Raw genomic sequence first — 19,938 nt, forward strand, 5'->3', positions numbered from 1 at the left:
AGAGAGAGAGAGTGCGCGGGTGCACACACAGGGGTTGGGTGGAGGGGCAGAGGGAGAAAGACAAGCAGATTCTCTATTGAGCAGGGAACACAACACAGGGCTCAGTCCCAGGACCCCAAGATCATAACCTGATCCAAAGTCAGATGCTTAACCAACTGAGGCACACTGGTGCTCCTAAACTAGTTATTCTTAAAATCTCTCTCTGGGGTGCTGTTTGGAAGAGGTATCGAAATTCTTAAAACTGCACCACCTCAGGGCGCCTGAGTGGCTCAGGCAGTTAAGGGTCTGCCTTGGATTAGGTCATGATCCCAGGGTCCTGGGATCAAGCCCCACATCAGGCTCTCTGCTCAGTGGGGAGCCTGTTCTCCCTCTCCATCTGCCACTCCTCCATTTGTGCGCTCTCTCTCTGTCAAATAAATAAATAAAATCTTTACAAAATATATATTAAAAAAAAAAAAAAACAACGCACCACCTCTTTGACCCAGAAATTTCACTCCTACAGAATTATCCCGAGGATACAACTGCATAGTGCTGATGGTTACCCTACCACCAAATGAGACAGGATGAGAAAGTTTACATGCATTACATTTTTTCTCTATGGGACTGACAATCTCTATGGGATTGCCATCTACATGGGACTGGGTCAGGACCCATGGGCTTGAGCCCAGGCTCTGCCATTTTGACCCCTGTGACTATACATCAGCAAAGCAGTATTGACAGGTAGAATCGTCACACCACCTCTGTTCTCACCATCTTCTCCTTTCACCACCATAACAACTTTTAAGAGATAGGTACTTTCCTTTTACAGATAACGAAAATGACCTCAGGAAGATTATTAAAGAAATGAGTCCTCTCACACACAATAAATGGCTAATCGGGAGCCCAACTGACTGACTCAAAAGTCAGTCTACTTAGTCACAAAGTTATCCACCTCCCTAGGGGGCCTATCTTCATGGAAACTCAGATCTCTTACTTTACAGAATGGGTCTGGTCTGATGATGTCTGATTATCTTCTGGCTTTGACCTTCAGCCATATCTACCTCCTCTCCTACTCATGTCCAGACCATAGAGGAGCTTGCTGAGCTCATGAGGATGGAGTGTGCCTCAGCAGGGTGCCCTCCCCAAATGACCACAGGCATATGTCCTAATGGGGGCAATAAAAAACTCTCTTTTGCCCCAGCACACCCTGGCTTTGGATACAGACCTCTGCCTGGCTCTTTGGGTCCACCTTGTCCTTCTCAATGACCAAGAAAATGCCTAGTACCTTGGCACTGCTTTTCCAGTTAATTTCTAACTAAGGAATCTCTTTATGCCAAAAGGTACAAAACTGAGGCCTTATATTTGCAGGCACAAGTTTGACCCCCAATGTCAATCATTTGGGGTGTTAGGAAAAAGAACAACAATCTGACATCCTAGGACAGGAAAGCACTGTGCCCAAAGGGGAAAACATTCCACCCTCAAGAAAACAATCTCAAGAAACAGAACCAGAGAATAATTGGAGGAGAGACTGCCAACCAGGGGCAGATGAATATATAGGAGGCAAACACTCGTCAATGGACTAATTCTATCTCTCTGGCTTCAGGTAAGGCTATCTATGGCTCTCTTCTCCTAGCTACTTCTCCCCACCTAGTTCTCTGCTGATTCCCTTTCTGTCTGGGAGAGAGGGGAAGTAAATGAAGAGACGGGACTCCGGGTTAGACCCAGATTGGGTCATTCCTCTGCTGACTGTTGGCTTCATTGTCTTCAGTTGGTCAATCTCCCACTCTTTGAGGCTGTGCTTTTCTAGTAACAATGACTATTTATTTCTTCACTCATTCAACAAATATCAGCGAAATATCTACTATGTACCAGGCACTGGGGATAGAGTAGTGAACAATAATAGCATTTGCTATATGCCAGGCCCTGCTTTGATTAATCCCCATGATAAAATGCAGTCAGTTATCATCTGCCTCAGTGTTTTCGAAGTACAGGTCATGACCCATTAGTAGATCATGAAATCATTTGTGGTTTATATCCAAAATTTTCTTTTAATTAAATGTTATCAACTATGTCAGCAAGCAATGCATACAGTAGTTAAGAATTTTATAAAACTTGTAATTTGTGTGTGTGTCTGTGTGCATGGGTACACCGTGAGTGTACCCAGTACCCATGCACACACACAGGCACCTACATCAGGTAATGGCAAAAGATATTTTCCTTTTAACAGACTGTGGTCACAAAAGCTTGGAAAATACAGTTCCAGAACACAAGTTCTTTGATCACAGGGACTTCAAACTGAGCCTGGCACATCCTAGGTACTCAGTTTGTGAAAGCAATGATCCGTATTTCATAGATGAGGAAACGAATTCTTAGCAAACTGTAATCCTTGCCTACTGTTACATTGTTAGTGATTAGTAAAACAGGGATTTAGATGCTGGTGACAGGTTCCAGGTCCCACACATTTAACCACCATCTACTCCCCTGGTTTGCTGCTGTAAAAATGGAGGCAATAGTAATACCTCTCTAGGATTATCTGACCAATTTAGTGAAATAATAAGCAACTGCTCTGGAAACACTAAAATCCACTGTGAAGGTTAGTCATATCTCAAGCAACTTTGCAATATATGGGCTGCATGAAGTTGGGGATCTTGCCTGTCCTATTCATGCTTTGCTTGGACTGTGGCTCCATTTGGCACTTGGTAGCTACTCCATAAATGTTTGTTGAATGGATAAATGGATCTGGGCAAGTTGTAAGTATCCCAGCAGGGGATCGGGAGTGGGCTGGGAAAACCCAAAACTGCCTCCAATAAGATGGTGAGTCCGGAACACATGACTCCACCTTGCTGCTTCCTGTTCCAAATGAGACTCAGTTCTTCCAGATGCACTGAGACTGGGAGAGCAGAGGCTAATATGTGGGTGGGAGTAAGGGTGGGGTCACAGATGGGAAAACCACCAAAGCTAGGGCCACAACACTGTACACTTTCTGTAGTTCATATAAATGGCATCTTCAGGAGTTGTACAGTACACGACCAAAGCACTCCTCCCAAAACACTGTGGGGAAGTGAGTAAGATCATCCCATCCAACTCTGTTCCACAAGACTCCAGGCATCACAGACAGGGAGGAAATCCCAAGGGGGTCAACCTGTCTTTGCCTTTGGGCAGGTTCTCCCCAGACCAGAAGTAACTGTGAAGAGCAGAAAGAATGGGGCAACTTTCCTGGCTGACCTCAGTGTGGACGGTAGTCACGGTAACCTCTTGGCTCATCATAGCTTCATTCGTTGACACCTCGGAAGCAAGTAAGTGGGGTGTATGTGTGTGTATGTGTGTGTATACATGTGTGTGTGTCCAGGGAACAACAGAGGAGGTCAACAGAGGAGGTCTGGCTCCCTCTCCTATACTGCTTAGTATTTGATTTATTCTAAACCCATTTTTTATACTTTAATGTATATAGGACTCAGATGGGAATTTTGCTAAAATGCAGATTCTGATTCAGTAGGCCCTGTGTAGGGCCTGAGATTCTGCATTTCTGACAAGCTCTAAGGTGAAGCTGATGCTGTGGTCCTTGGATCACACATTGAGAGGCAAGAGTCTAGAACACCACTAAGGTCCCCTAGCACTTTACTGGAAGGGAAAGAACATATTCAACCCCACTGGAGATCTGAACACACCTAAGTGGCTCCCAAACACCTCCCCCTGGATTCTTTTTTTTATTTTGAAGTTTTTATTTATTTATTTGACAAAAAGAGCTCACAAGTAGGCAGAGAGGCAGGCAGAGAGAGAGGGGGAAGCAGGCTCCCCACTGAGCAGAGAGCCCGAAGCAGGGTTCGATCCCAGGACCCTGAGATATTGACCTGAGCTGAAGGCAAAGGCTTAACCCACTGACCCACCCAGGTGCCCCATCCCCCTGCACTCTTATGAGGTCATTCCACTGGGTCTTGCATTATCCTCATCTAGCTTTCAGCTTCTCCCTGGAGAAGGGAGCTGGGCGTCTCCCCTGAGCTGGAGTACTTTGGGGCACAGTAAATGCCATTTCAGTGTCATGGTTAAGAGGTTAAGAGCATATACTCTGTGGTCCTGCTGCCTAGGTTTGTGTCCTGGCTCTGCTCCTTACCAACAAAGCAAGTGGCTTAAACCCTTGGAACCCCAGTTTGCTCATCTTTAAAATTAGGATAAATACAAAAGCAATCCTACAGGGCCGTTGGGGAGGATTCAAGGAGATAATGAGTGAAAAGCACAATCCCAATGTCTAGCATATAGTAGGTGCTTAATAAATGACAGCTCGTTATCTTCATTGTTTTTTACTGTCAGGAGGACATCACACAAAGTGTGACAGCCGCTTTCAGGGAGAGTAGGGGAAGTCTTCAGAAGGGAGGCAGAGAAGATCTGGGCAAAGGAAATGAAATGTTCAAAGGTGGGGAAGGAGCAACAGGGTTACCTAAATCTTACCAAGTGTCAAGAACTCTGTATTATTCCTCTGAATGTGGAAATGTACATATTTTGAAAGAAGACACAGTCTGAAGCAATGCTTAACACAGAAGAATGCACAGTGGAATCATCGGGGGAGTTTTGTTTAGTCATTTTGGAGAGACTCATCCAGGGACCAAGTCTTAAAGAACATGGTACCCTGAGGGATGCAGGAGGACCCTGACCACTGGCCCCGCTGCCCCACTCTGAAGCTGGGCTCTTCTGTCCACAGGAAGCTGCTCTGAATGTCACAGCAATGCCACCTGCATGGAGGACGGGACCGTCACAACATGCTCCTGCCAGGTGGGTTTCACTGGCGACGGCCTTCTGTGCACAGACCTGGATGAATGTGTCATTCCTGGGGCCCACAACTGCTCCAAGGGCAGCAGCTGCGTGAACACGCTGGGCTCCTACTTGTGCACCTGCGCTGCAGGTTTCCATCTGACGCCTGGGCTGGGGTGCACCGATGTGGATGAGTGCGCCCAGCCGGGGCTCAGCCACTGCCACCCCCTAGCCACCTGCGTCAATACCAAGGGCAATTACTCATGTGTCTGTCCTGCAGGCTACCTGGGGGACGGGCAGCACTGCGAGTGCTCCCCGGGCTCCTGTGGGCCGGGACTGGACTGTGTGCCCGAGGGTGACACGCTGGTGTGCGTGGACCCATGCCAGGAGCACCACGTCCTAGATGAGTATTGGCGCAGCACAGAGTACGGGGCGGGTTACACCTGTGACCTGGGCCTGAGCGGCTGGTACCGCTTCGTGGGGCCGGGTGGTGTGCGCCTGGCAGAGACCTGCGTGCCGGTCCTGCACTGCAACACGGCCGCGACCATGTGGCTCAACGGCACGCACCCGTCCAGTGATGAGGGCATAGTGAACCGCAAAGCCTGCGCGCACTGGAATGGTCACTGCTGCCTGTGGGACGCGCCTGTCCAAGTGAAGGCCTGTGCTGGTGGCTACTATGTCTACAACCTGACCGCGCCCCCCGAGTGCTATCTGGCCTATTGCACAGGTGAGTGGGCGCCCCGTCCCCACACTCCAGACCTGGGTGGGCACCACAAGAGACCAGGGAGCATCCTTGTTGACTGTCTTTGTCTATGATCCCGTAGACCCCAGCTCCGTGATGGGGACATGTGAGGAGTGCAGTGCAGAGGAGGACTGCAAATCGGATGATGGCACATGGAGCTGCCAGTGCAAACAGGACTTCAACATCACTGGTGAGGCCAGTGGGAGGAGGGCACCGTGTTGAAAATGTCAGCAACTGGGGGAGGGACATATTCCTATATGTGAGTTGGGGACATGTGAAGATGATGCAGGGCTGCATATTATCCTATCCAAGTAAAAAGTGGGTCCAGTTATATCTGTTAAAACCAGGAGACCCCAAAGCTCCCAGAGCTTCAGGGACCTCTTTACCCCCAGTTTCTTCCTGAGGCTCCCACACTACAGCACAGGTGGCTGCCACTTGTTGGCCTAAGGCTGCCCAAAACCTATTTCTACAGCTCAAGAACACAGAACTGGTGACCAGCCTGCAGTTTCAAGGGCTGGGCCCTCCACTGACCAGCAGAGGATCTTGAGCAGGGCTCTGTGGGTCTCCAAGCCTCAGTTTCCCCATACATACAATGATTGAATCAGGCTAGTATCTCCCAAACTTCAGTCATGATTTTAGTCACATCCAAGTACTAATTTTACAATTTTGTTTTTTCCAAGTACTACCTAGACTGTGATTTTTATTATTAACTTGTTCTTCCTTAAACTGGTTAAATCCTTCTTTTAAATAAACGGGACATTTATGGTCACTGCTGTGTCTGTGGCAAGTAACACTTCCCTCAGATAGAAGGTAACAGTGTTATGAATACAATGAGAGAAAATTATTAAATCCCAGCAGTTGTGTGAAAAAGTTAAAAAAAAAAAATCCAGCTGGATGTCATTGGTGCCCCAAACACCAAGCCTGATGTCTGCACTCTGTTGTTTTAAAAGGGAAATTAGCAGTGTATAGCATTAAAAACATTAGTAGCTAGTGTGGATTATACAAAAAGGATGGAAAGATATTGAGATTAATGTGTTTGTTGTTTTGTTTAATTTTACTGAGACTCAGTGTATTTAATGTTGGGGGGTGAAAGACCAGAATATTGTTTTTTGTACACAGTCCCATACTTAGGGTAATATGGAGCTGATAGTTGGCCAATTGAATCCATCCAGTGATGCTTGGAATCCAATCTTTTGTCTCCATCCCTCTGAGAGAGGAGACCACAGCAAGATGAGACGGGGGCTAGTCTGAGTGCCCCCAGCTGACGGCTAGCCCGACCAGCTGGGCCTGGGCCCCAGGGATGTGCTGGACCCTGAATTGTGGTTCCAAGTTTCCAATCCTGCTTTCCCTGCCCATTTCAGATCTCTCCCTCTTGGAGCGCAGGCTGGAGTGTGGAGCCAATGACATCAAGGTGTCCCTGAGCAAGTGCCAGCTAAAGAGCTTGGGCTTTGAGCAGGTTTTCATGTCCCTGAGTGACAGCCAGTGCTCAGGCTTCAGTGAGAGGAGTGACCGGGACTGGATATCTGTGGTGACCCCAGCCAGGGATGGACCCTGTGGGACGGTGATGATGGTATGTCCTGGCCAACATGCGACAGGGTTAGAGCACTGCCTGGTTCAAGCCCCAGGTTTACCATTTCCTAGTCATATGAGCCCAGTTGTGCCTCAGTTTCCTCAACTATAAAATGGAATAATGATACTAGTACTTACTTCACAGGGTTAAGAGAATTAAAGGAGTTAAGGTGTGTGAAATGATTAGGACAGTAATTGGCACAGTGTAAGTGCTTAATAAATTTAAGTTTCAATAAAGAGAATGATCCATGATGATAGTTCCCCATTTTACAGATGGGAACAGCAGGGCCTAGACTGGGCAGTGAGTCTTCTCAGCCAGCAGGTATCAGCACTGGGCTCAGAAGCGGGTCTGTCTGTCATGAATTGTCCTTGAAGGCAAGGTCTGCATCGCTAGTGTTCAGAGAACTAGGACCTCTCCTCCAGAAACCTCCTCAGAAGAGACCCGGAGCTCCATGTTTGAGTGGAACACTGCTTCTCCAATTCCCTCATCCCGCAGAAAGAAAAAGAAAGAAGACAAAAAAAAGGAAGAAAGCAATTGTTATTTGCTTAGCACAGCGTCTGAAATTTCAGCATTAATAATGAGTCTGTACGTGGTTTTAAGTCTTTTTAGTGTTTGAGAGGAGACATGATCTAATTTGAAGAGCCCGGGCTTATTAGATTCCACATACTGTGAACAAGTTACTCAAGAGTTACTGTTTGTGAACCTCCATCTCCTCATCATGAGGCAGGAAGATAGCTGCCCTCCCCTTAGGGTCATGAAGGAACTAATGTAGTCATGCAGGAGGAATGTTTAGTTCAAGGCCTAGTTCATATATGGCTGCTGTCCCAACTTTTGATTATAACAGCTGGGAGGGCAACTCACAGGTGGCCAGAGAAACCGCTTTGGTTTTGAGTCCTACTCAGATTCTCATGCCCTTCTCTCCCACTCCCACCCCCCAATACAGAGGAACGAAACCCATGCCACATACAGCAACACCCTCTACCTGGCAGATGACATCATCATTCGTGACCGCAACATCAAAGTCAACTTTGCATGTTCCTACCCCCTGGACATGAAAGTCAGCTTGAAGACCTCCCTGCAGCCAATGGTCAGGTATGGCCAGAGAGGGGTCCCCAGTGCCCCTGGCCATCTCTAACCCCACGACCACTTAACCACCAGTTCCTCAGCTTCCCTGTTAACTGCCAGGCATAAGTTGCTGGGTGGGGGGACTGGGAGGCAGTATTTCCAATGGAGGAGCCCAGTGTGGAAGGAAGGACCCCAGAATCAAATCCAGGCTCTGTCACATACTAACCAGATGTGTTTTTTTCCAGCTCTGGAAATTGATAGCCCCATTCTGGCTGTCCATCTTCTCACCTGTGAAATGGACCTAAAAATACTCGTACTGCCTTTCTTAGAGCACAACAGTGCTTGGCATATGTGAATTAACTATGAGGGCCTCTGGCTTATCAGAGGGGAGGAGTGGTTGGATCAGATGGAAGGAGGGAGGACTCTAGGTCCAGACCTGCTATTTATATGAGAAATAATTCATATGCCATGTTTGAACCTTAGTTTCCTTTCTTCTCTATAAATAGGAATTTGATTAAAGAAGGGTTTATAAATTATGCCTCTTAGGTCTTTAAGGAAGTATGTATGGGGATGCCTGCACAGTGAACCAAAGAAGTTCCATCCATATTGGGTGCCACATGAGATTTATTTTTAAAAAAAAATAAAAGGATCCTGTTGCTAAATAATATTGAAAATCTCTGAATAGGGAGAATCACAGGCCAATGATGCTAATGTTGGAAAAATTATAGTTGTAACTATAACAAGCATTTATCAAGAGCTCATTATATATCAGACATTGTGGTAAGTGCTCTATAGGAAACATCTCACTGAAATCTTAAAGTACCTTAAGAGGTGTAAGTATTTACTACTATTATTATTATTACTCCCATTATACAGATGTAGAAATTGAGGTTCAGAGAAGACTGAGTAACCTGTCCAAAGTTAAGAGTCTAGTAAGTGGCAGAGCTGGAATTCAAACCCAGGCCATCATGCTTAGAGCCCCCACTCTACCATGACCTTTATTATGAAACTCATCCATGACTTCATGTTCTTTGGGCCAACCAGACTTAGTGAAAGAAGGCTGCTTATTGTCTGCCTGTGGGTGGAGCATCATCTGGCCAAGCAATGCCCTGGAGCAATGTGGCCAGGTCTCAGGCCTGAGAGACTTCAGGGAGCAACATACCTATACGAAGATGTCTTTTGATTTGAGCTGGAAATCTTGCCCTAGTCCAAATCTGAGTCCAAACCAATAACCGAGTTCTCACCTGCAAAATGGACTTCTGTATTACTGAGCTTTTATCATGTGCCTCCTTATTTCCTAGTGAATCAATCTTACAGTGTCCTTTATTGGCTCATCCTGTGAAGTCTCATCAGTGTAGCTGTTTTCAATGTGGTTAAAAACAACCCATTTACAAAACCCCCACCTTCTGCTATAGGTAGAGCCAGAACTCTGACCTAGGCGGTAGGACTCATAGCCATCCCTTTTAATTGTTCCAGGGTGAGACCAAAGAAGGAATGTAGATGACTCCCTTGAGAATTTCTTTACTGGACTCCTTGAAGGCAAGGGCCACCAAGGGGGCTGGTGTGTGGACATGTTACAAAAAATGTGGTCTATGGATCAGCAGCATCAGCATCACACGGGAGCTTGTTAAAGATGCAGAATCTTGAGCTCTATTTGAACCTACGAAACCAGAACCTGCATTTCAACAAGATCCCGAGGTGACCCACCATGTCTGCTCATCACAGTGGGCAGCCATTGCAGTGGTTGGTGGGTTCTAGTCCTCCTGCTAGATAAACATGCACAGAGCTGCCAGGGACCGCCTGGGACCACAGACCAGAAAGGGTGGCCCATCTGTTGCTGTTCTCAGCTCTGGTTTTCTCACCAGCCCCTCTCCCCTGGCAGCGTTCTGAACATCAGCGTGGGTGGGACAGGCATGTTCACCGTGCGGATGGCACTCTTCCAGAGCCCCACCTACACACAGCCCTACCAAGGCTCGTCTGTGACCCTGGCCACAGAGGCCTTTCTCTACGTGGGCACCATGCTGGATGGGGGTGATCTGTCCCGGTTTGCACTGCTGATGACCAACTGCTATGCCACACCCAGCGGCAATGCCACGGACCCCTTGAAATACTTCATCATCCAGGATAGGTAAGGCCCATGGATGGAATTCTGGGGCAGAAGGGGGCAGCCTTTGGATTTGGATTTGGGAGAAAGTACATCTTCATATTCATTCACCTCTAGCTGAAATATGGCATCACCAGCCATTATGAACACAGGCAACAAACCATAGAAGTATTAGCAGGACACGTGAAAATATTTACACATGTCAGTACTTTTTAGTTACTAGAGTATTAGACTTTCTACTAGAAATTATTTAATGTATTATCAATATATATCTTTGCAAATATATGTATTTATATAGAATAGATTATGTAAATATATAATGCATATATCAAATGCTCTAATATCTTGAGAACTATGCTTCAGCTGAACTGGTTTCCTTTATAATCTTAGGTACATTACTTTATGAATTTAAAACATTATTTTTGAAGAGGGAGGCACAGGCTTCACCAGAAGGCTGCAGGTGTCCAGGGATCAAGAAAAGATTAAGAAACCTGACTGGAAGGTGCACCCACCCAGGGTAGGGGGCAAGCTGGCACTTGGCTGGGAGGACTGAGCTAGAGACACAGGGCCAGTTGTAAAAGGGAGGACACAGGTGTGCTACTTTTCACTCCAGCAGCACTGGAGAACCGTGGACCACACTGAGAGGAAGTAATTCACATTATCATGCAAATCAGAATAGAAATCTTTTGAAAGCTTACTGTGTGCCTGGGTCTGTGGACAGCACAGTGAATAGAAAGGACAAAACTCTCTGCCCTCATACGGCTGATATTCTAAGGAGGGGGGACCAATAATTAAACAAGAAGAAATGTGTAGCATGTCAGTGGTAAGGGCGCTATAGGAAAAACCCAAGGCAGGGAAAGGGAAGGGGCATATGCTATATAATAGCATAGTCAGAAAAAGCATCCCCAAAAGGCAGTGACCTATTCCTGTTTCAGTTCTTAGAATCTGCCTGGTTACATCAAGGGAAAAGTATCAGTTGGGTGTTCCTTTGACATATATATCTGTTATTGCTAATCCCCTCTGCAACAGAAAGAAGTCTACTTTAGGGCCTTCCGCTGTGACAGGAGCTAACTAAAATTTAATAGCACTGTTTTACTTTGTATTTATCCATAAATGGTCATGGTGTGCTTATGGCAAGTGATGCTGGTTTGCTATTTGTGGTTAGGATCTAAAGAGTCTTCTAAAAAACAGATGTATTCTCCAATAAAAATTTAAATATATTTAATGCACAAAGCAAGTAAATGATAATAATACAGATGCTGGGAAACAAAGAAAAATATACACAAAGGTGGTTTCTAGGTAAGACCAAAAAAGCAAATTTGGAAAGGGGCATTGATGGAGATTAGAGCATCGTGGAGATTTGGGTCCACATCTTGGCTTTGCTATTTCTTAGTCTGGAGACACAATTCATCTCAAATATTCATGTCCTCATATGTGAAATGGGCATAAATACCTACTGTGCAGGGATTGGTAAACTTTTTTTTTTTTTTTACCTGAGTAAAAACACTGAGTATGTTCATCGTGGGACACAGAAAGTTTTGAAAAGGAAGCAGGAAGAAGTCCTGGGTGTGCCTGTGTTTTTGTCTGGGTGTGGGAGCTGGGTTAGGAAGCACTAGTCCAGGAAGGGTGGCAAACATCTCAGGACATGTAAGGAAGAGGTGACTGGGGAGACAGCCATGGGCAGGAGGGGAAACTTGCATGCCCTGCTTAGGTTGCGTGCATGGAGCCTTCAGGGGGTGGGTCCCCTGAGCCTCAGGGCTTTCGTTGTGCCAAGTGGAGTCTGCATTTTTACAAAAAGATCTGAATGGCTTGCACAAAGCAGGGAGTTCCCTTCTCAGTTCTTCCTCTGTGTAGTGAGCACTCAGCCCCTCTCCTAAATCAATTTTGAGCAAATCATGTAAAATAGCAGAGAAAATGCCCAGTTTGCCTGCCCTTGTATCCTGATCCAGCCCAGCACACACATGATCTCTGCATGTGCAATTTTGAGTTTTGGTGCAAACTGTGTTGATTGTGTAATTGTACAGATAGGCATATGTGCATAAACACACATAAACACATACACACACTCTGCCTTTTGGTCATTGCCCCTCAGGACTTATAAGTGCCACTGTTATCATTAGAACTGGGCACACAGGAGATAGCCAACAAATGGTAGGTAATGATCCTGAATCTCATTTCTTGGGAAATCAGAGGTGCTGACTTTATAGCATAGTTTCAACCCTGTGCTGATGACGTTTTATTTCAGCATTATATATACACATTATAGACAGATAGCATCTACTATGTGTCATATACTGCAGTATGCTCTTGGAAAGGTTAACTCATTTAATCTTCCCAGCTATCTTATGATATGGGTTACAAATACTATTTCCTGTGTACAGATGGGGAAAGTGGGGCACAGAGAGATTAAGTTGCTCAAGGACACATAGCTAATAGGTGGTGGAGTGAGATTTGAACCCAGGAAGTTTGGCCCCAGAGTGCTTGCTTAACTAACCACGTTATATGACTTAACCCTCCCAGATGTCCACGCACTAAGGACCCAACCATCCAAGTGGTGGAGAATGGGGAGTCCTCTCAGGGCCGATTTTCTGTCCAGATGTTCCGTTTTGCTGGGAACTACGACCTGGTCTACCTGCACTGTGAAGTGTATCTCTGTGACACCTTTACTGAAAAATGCAAACCTGTGAGTTGCCTTTCCTCACTCAGGCTGCCTGCCATGATCTCCCCCTCACCTGTCTTCCATAACCAAAGACATCTGGCCACAAGGTCTAAAAGAAAACAAACATTACTGTGGTGTTTCTCTTTTAGTCCAGGAACAGAATGTGCAGTAAGATGGGGTGGGCAGAGCCAGGTAGGAGACCTAAGCCATTGGGAAATCAGGTGGGACCAGCACAGTGTGACAGGCTGGTAAATGCTGTGGATTGTCTGCAAGCCTGTGTTCTCATAATAGAAGCTGACAGTTTAAAGTGCCAGGTGCACCTTATCTGTGTTAACTTTCTAATTCTTGGCAGTAACTAAAGGGGAGACATTTTATTAGTTCCCTTTTCTATATGAGGAGAGCAGTTCAGAGAACTTAAGTGACTTTCCTAAGATCAATCACCTAATGAATGGCAGAGGTGGGGCATGAGCCCAGGTATACAGATCTCCTGACAACTCCCTCAACCATCCCCAAGCCCCAGCCTGAGGCAGGAGGAGACCCCTGGAAGGAGTGCAGCCCACTCCCCATGGCAGGACCACATTCAGTCTCCCTCACGGAAGGGATTCTTTGTTGCCCTCTTGCTGCAGACCTGCTCCAGGACCAGATTCCGCGGCGGGGGCATCATAGACCAAACCCACGTCCTGAACCTGGGTCCCATCACACGGAAACGTAAGAGAGCCACTCCCTCCCCCAGGTTTCTGGTAGGAAATATTCTCTGGAGGTGAGAAGGGATGACAGAACCAGGCACATGGATCTTACTGGGTTCCAAAGAACCAGAGCAAGTAGATTCTGGGGGGGCAAAGTGGACTACAAGCCACCTGCCTTGTACCAGTTCCGAGTCATTCATTCATTCTATTGCACAAATTTGTTCTTGTACCTCTTGTGTCCTAGGTCCTGTGCTAGTGCGTGGGAATCTTGTGGTGAGCAAAAACAGATACAGACCTGGTTCCCATGTAGCTTATAGACCAGTGGAGCAGTCATTATTCAGACTGAGGAAGGATTAACCAAGAGGGGTCAGGGAAAGTGGGTGAGGAAAAGAGAACCCCAGACAGAGGGTACAGAATAGGCAAAGGGCCTGTGGTGGCAGAGGTAAGGGGGTGGGTAACCCAGCCTGTTAGAGGAACTGAGAAAAGGCCAGGCAGGCTGTAAAGAGGAAGAGGCTGGTATGGGATGAGCTGCTGCAGGTGGGCCCAGACCATGTGAGAATTTATCATTGTTGCTAAGATTTGGGGCCTTTCTCCTAAAAGTAGTGGGGAACTCCTGAAATGTCCGAGACAGAGAAGTGACATGATCTGATCCAGATTCAGAAAGACCACTCTAGCTGCAAACAGGAGAGCAAACTGAAGGGCTATCTCTCAGGCTTCTTGCCATCTGCATGCTTTCTCCTTGCACTGATCCTTTCTTTCCCTTTACAGATGTCCAGGCAGTAGTCTCAACGGCTGCTTCTAGCAGCCTGGGTAAGTTCAGATCCTCATTTCAGGAGGACCTGCATTAGAACCTTCCTCAGGGGCTTTTATATGTGGGCCCAGGATGTGCTGGAGTGCCTGGCCTGCTTGGCCTGAGCTCTGAAGAGATGATTGCATCTGTAGAAATGCCTGGTCCTGGGGCTGTACATATAGGCACATATACAAAATTATTACTGCTGTCCCACAGTAGTGCATATGTGCACACAGAGAGGAGTACAAAGACAGGCGTGCACAGACAGGCACACCAGAATATACATCACACAGACATGTCTGTGCACGCGCACACACACACACACACATGTCACATGCATATGTTCATATCTGCACACACAGAGGCATAGATAGCTGGAGTTGCGTGCATGCATATTTGCAAAGGCAGACATACACATACTTCTACAAACTTATACCCAGTAGACATGCACACACTAGAGCTGTACCTTGGGCACTTCCTGAAGCTTTGTGACTCATCTCTAACACCTTTTTTTAGGATTCACTCAATAGGTGACAAATAGGTGTTGAGTGCTACTACACGCCAAGGACCATGCTTAGTTCCGGGATGAACACACTAGACAAACAAGAATCTCTGTTTCTCTGCCTCTCTGACCACAAAGGTCAGGGAGAGCTGGCACTTTATGGCCTTTGATTTTCACAGACACTGGCTTGTCTGAAAATCTGGATGAAAAGTGAATTCATATAAGTGTTGCCCTTCTTGGCTCCTGGCATCTACATCTGAAGGAGTTGTTACACCAAACTAGTGTTTTACCTGAGCTAGGCCAACCCTTCAGCAGTGAGCTTGGAGTTGAAGATTCAAGATGTTCTTAAGAGGCTCATCCTCTGTGAATATCCCAAAGTCACCAAGCATGGTTGAGTAGGTTGGGCACTGCACATGAGTGTCCTTTTGAGGGGCTACCAATCCTAGTGTCAGAGGAAAGGCTGTTTTCTTCAATCTGGTCCACTTGGGAGGGCACTTTTTTTCTTTTTCTAGCCCGAGTAGAACCTTTTTCTAATTGGTTTTCAGGGCAGATAAAGAAAAGGTTGCCTTTTCTAACTGATCAGCCCAGAGAGGATGTCCTTTCCTAATTGGTCAGTCTAAAGGTGGCATCTTACCTTAGTTTTGTACAAAGGTACATCAGTGCTACCAGCAGCCCTGTAATTGTTTTCTTTGCAGGGTTTCTGAAGGTCTGGCTGCCTCTGCTTCTGTGGGCCACCTTGACCCTGATGTCTCAGTGACTGGCAGCTGGAAACCCTGTGCTCTGTGGCTTCATTTCCTGATGGCTCGGGATGATGCAGCTTAGTGCTCCAGCCACAGAAAAGGGAGCTCACACTTCAGTCAATCTTGCTCCTCTTCCCCCCCCCCCCGACCCACTTTAATCTTCACTGTTGCAAAATATTCTCTATTTTCAAATTCTGCCTTCTCTCAAAATGGGACTTGTGACGTGTCTGCACATAAGGTCCCATGTCTCTTTGAAGAGTATGGCAAAATAATAATAATTTTAAAAGCTCAGTCTTTGAAGTCATTCATTCATTCAACAAGGATTTATTGAGCACCGTGTATATGTAAGAACTAATCAGAGAGCTGAGGACCCTGTGGTGAAAAAAACCAGACTGCATCCCTGCACTCATGGTGCTCACACCCTGGTTGGAGAGACTGGCTTCAACTGGTTCTGATGTACAACCTCAGATAAAATACACAATGTCTCTGAGCTTCGTCCATCCATTCTTTCATTCATTTTTCCATGCATCCATTTACTCAGAAATATTTGCTGAGCTCCTCCTATGTGCCAGCCCTGTCCTAGCTGCTGGGGATACAGCAGGGAATGAGCCACACACCATCCCTCCCCTCCTGGAGCATACAGTCTGGCAGGAAAAGGAGAAGTTGAATGGTGATTACAAGTGTGGCAGGCATGGGAGAATTGGCAGAAATGGAAAGTGTAACTGGAGGCTGCTGCTGCTGTATAATAGGGATAAAAATGATGCTTTTACAGGGTCCATTCAGCTTTGCAGAAACATTTAGGTGAGCATCCAGTATGCTCTAGGTGCTCACCTAAGGTACTGGGGAGACAGGAGTAAGTAAGAGAGACACAGTCCCTATCTTCAGAAGTCTCAGAGTATTTAGAGGTGATGTATGACCTGTCCCAGGGACTTCCTCCCTCCATTGCTCTTGTCCCTCTCCATCCAGAAGATGTAGGCCTGCGTGCACAGCCACAACAGCAGCAGCAGTGGAAAGCAGACCCACGACCTCTATTGGGCAGGGTTGCTTCGTAAGAGGGGCCTTCAGGAGGCTCACTGAAGGCACAATCAAAAACTAAGAGGCTACTGGGCCCAGGAGACCCAGATATTCCAAGGGCTCTGGACTTCTTTGTCAAGGTCAGTGGAAGCCAATGCTGATGGGAAATGTCTGCCCTGACACCAGCTGCTTTCTGGGACTCCAGCTGTGGCTTTCCAGGACAGACCAAGGTCCTGTTGCGTTAGTAGAGCCTTCTGATCTCAGGGAAAACCACATGTGTGTATCAGCAAACAGGGGCTATGAGGATATGTATATTAAGTTACAGGACCTCACAGGGAGACACGCAGACATGCACTGAATCCCTAAACCTGCTGCCTTTACAGAAGAGCTTTATGGAGAACTTCAATGCTGAGCCCAGCCCTGTCTATGGTTAGTAGAGTCTGGCTGGATTGTGTGCAGATTCACTTTGACCCAGGTACAACAGAACATGAGGAAAAATAAAAACAGGGGCCAAATGCAAGAAACAGAGAAAAGAAAACACATCAGAATTCATCCCTTTGTCCCTCTATTCCTTTCCTTTTTTCTTTTCTTTCCCTTCTTTTCCTTTCCTTTCCCTTCCTTTTCCTTTCTTTACTTTCTTGGTTTTTTTTCTTTTTATCACTTAAGTATTCAGCTCAATATTCAATAGTTATTTTAAACATAAATTCAATGCTGGGCACTTTTATAGGCACCACAGAAACACCAAGTAATCAAAACAGAGACCTTACTGATAAAGAGCTCATGTTTAAAAAGGGGGAATACATTTAAACAATAATTACGTGAAATGTCAGGTGGAGACAAGCATTTTGGGGAAAAAAAAACAAAAAAAAACAATAGAGCTATTGGGGGGTGCTATTTTATATAGGAAGCTCAGGGAAAGTCTCTCTGAGAAGCAGAAGCTGAGAGAAGTAAGGGAATGAACCAGGGGGATATCTAAGGAAGAACATTACAGGCAAGTGCAAAGGCCCTGAAGGAGGATTTTGTGTCTTCCCAGCAAGGTTTCACTAAGACTTGGATAGCCATAAATTTTGAGGCATTACTCACGGGAGAGGCTTTGAAGCATACATGTTATTTTTTTCCCCCATTTGTTTACCCAATGAGTACTTACTAGGTGCTGGTTAGAAGTGCAGACAGGATCCCTGTCCACAAAGATCTTACAGCCTTCAGAGGGAGACAAATCAATTAGTAGGTAATTGAGTGGGACTGGAATCATCCCAGCGAGGCACAGGAGCAGAGAAAAGATGCACCAGCAAGCGTGTGGTGTTCAGGAGTCTTCCTGGTGGTAGACCTAGGAATATGTTGACCTAGGAGAGGTGGACCTAAATATATGGTAGGAGGCCAGGCACAGTATGATCTAGACAGAAGGAATAGCACATGTAAAGGTCAGGAGGTGGGGAAGAGTTCAGAGAGCCACAGATTGGAAGGAGCATAGAATGCGTTGGGGAGAAGCTGTAGGTGAGGTTAGGAGTGTGGCCAGGGGTCAAATCCCAGGAAGCATGAAGTGACGGGAGTGGGGGATAATGCCGAGAGGTGATGCTATGGCATCTGGCTGCAGGAGAGGTAACAGAATCAAAGGGGGGCAAAGAATGAAAGCAAGGAGACTCACTAGGCTCCTGTTAAAATCACCCTCATAAGATAACAGTGGCCTGAATTAGGGTTGGTGAAATAAGGCTAAAGAAGGAAAGACAGATTCAAGAAATCCTTGAAAACTGACAAGTTGTGGTAATTACTGGAAATGTGACTGAGGGAGAAAGGAGGGAGGTAGGTTTCCAGTTTGGGTGACCAGGTGCGTAGCAGTGCCATGGATTAAGACAGACAATGCAGTGAAAAGGGGAAGATTTGGAGAATGGATGACTTCAGATTTGGGACTGCTGAGTTGAAAGTGCCTCAAGCATCTCAGCCTAAGGAGAGATGGTTCGGCAGGCAGCTGGGTTGATGGATCAGATGTTCAAGGGATTGGTCAGGGATGGAGATACAGATTTGAAACTCACTAGCCTGTAAAAGGTACTAGAAACCAGGAGATAACTTGACACTGTCCAGTGAGAGTACATGGAGTTTCAAGAAAAATGTGATCTAATGGCATTCTCAAGGATACATGAAGGAAGAGGACAATGACAGACAGAGCAACAAAGTCAAGAAAACAGTGGCACAGGGGAGCCAGGGAGATGCAGAGTGTCTGGAGGAAGCAACAAAAAAGGTACTGACAAGGGGCCAGAAAAAATGCTTGAAGACATGGCCTTAGCAGGGCAGCTCAAGCCACATGGTTCAGACTGGAATGAAAGAGTTGGAAGAGGGAAGGTGGAAGTGATGGTTTTGTGGGCCCAGATGAATTATGGAATCCTACATTTGTGGTGATTATAAGTTCCACATTTAGGGATTTTTTTCTCCAAATGTACTAGGAGTAGGGAAGGTGGCTTGTAGCATTTTATTTTGCTCAGGTTGGGGTTTTGCTGGAAGGTGTTACCAATGCCAAGACTCCTGTGCTCCCTATCTTCAGTAGCCTTGGCTCCTTGAGGAGTCTCAGAGAAACACAGGACAGGCAGTGACCACTTGTTCTGCAAAAGCTTCAACTCCCTTATTAATGCCACAATACCATGCCATGGAAGCCAGGTCCAAGCCTGACACTTCCAAGTCCAAGATCTCTGGCTTCATCTCCATTCCATACCTTCCAATCTCTAGGGTAGCCCACCTATTAGGAGGTATTGGAGGAGAGGTGATTCTGACACTTACTTGGTCTGTCCTTTGGTATTATTCCATGACTCACCATCATGAAACTGGCCCTTCCCAGACACAACACTGAGTATCTGAAGGTGGGTAGAGTCTATGGGCCAAAAATAGGAAACACCCATCCCCCACTTCCTTATTTATTCCCTTGCTCTAACTAGCCCCAAGTGGAGTGGCATCCAGACAGAAGCAGAAGTGTTCTAAGGTGATTAGCTAAGAACACAAGGTACAATTGGAAATCTATTGTGCAAACAAGTGCCTGTTTGATTTCTCTCACTTCCCTTTGGGTTTTAAGCTCCCTTTTGATTAGTATTTGGTTTCTGGTAATAAATACGGTCCCAACTTCATGGTTTATGGAGGGGAATATTCTTCCGCTATTTTCTGTGGTAAATTGTTTATCTTACCTACGCCCAACAAGACCAATGTATACCTGAGATTAACTCCAGTCCTATCTGGGCACCAATCATGGAGAGCCACGTGGGTGGAAAACTGCAATAAAAGTGTGGTGCATAGCCGGCTTTCCCACGGCTGACCAAACGACAGCTCTGTGTTCTTATCCCAAGGTAAGTACCATTTCA

At 46.3% G+C, this 19,938-nt stretch overlaps 2 protein-coding genes across 2 annotated transcripts in view; one reads left to right on the forward strand and one right to left on the reverse strand.

The window, feature by feature from the left end:
• The window catches only part of ACSM5 (acyl-CoA synthetase medium chain family member 5), a 118,219-nt gene that overhangs the window by 83,951 nt on the left and 14,330 nt on the right, over positions 1-19,938 (reverse strand). The gene's annotated exons all lie outside the window — the stretch shown is intronic.
• Positions 1,360-15,874, forward strand: UMOD (uromodulin). The gene is made up of 11 exons (XM_032836165.1): positions 1,360-1,582; positions 3,142-3,275; positions 4,676-5,452; positions 5,550-5,657; positions 6,829-7,037; positions 7,981-8,129; positions 9,985-10,230; positions 12,727-12,889; positions 13,492-13,573; positions 14,320-14,361; positions 15,539-15,874. The coding sequence occupies exons 2-11, from the start codon at positions 3,182-3,184 to the stop codon at positions 15,598-15,600; spliced, it is 1,932 nt and encodes a 643-aa protein (XP_032692056.1). The 5' UTR covers positions 1,360-1,582; positions 3,142-3,181; the 3' UTR covers positions 15,601-15,874.

Source organism: Lontra canadensis, unplaced genomic scaffold (genome assembly GCF_010015895.1).
Source record: "Lontra canadensis isolate GAN:19392208 unplaced genomic scaffold, GSC_riverotter_1.0 scaffold91, whole genome shotgun sequence".
NCBI classification, from domain to species: Eukaryota; Metazoa; Chordata; class Mammalia; order Carnivora; family Mustelidae; genus Lontra; species Lontra canadensis.

What these genes read in the sequence shown, in the direction of transcription:
- UMOD (XM_032836165.1), top strand. Translation starts at nt 3,182, where the DNA reads ATGGGGCAACTTTCCTGGCTGACCTCAGTGTGGACGGTAGTCACGGTA. An exon ending in CGTTGACACCTCGGAAGCAA is followed by an intron (nt 3,276 to 4,675) that starts GTAAGTGGGGTG and finishes TTCTGTCCACAG; the next exon opens with GAAGCTGCTCTGAATGTCAC. An exon ending in CCTGTGGGACGGTGATGATG is followed by an intron (nt 7,038 to 7,980) that starts GTATGTCCTGGC and finishes CCCCCAATACAG; the next exon opens with AGGAACGAAACCCATGCCAC.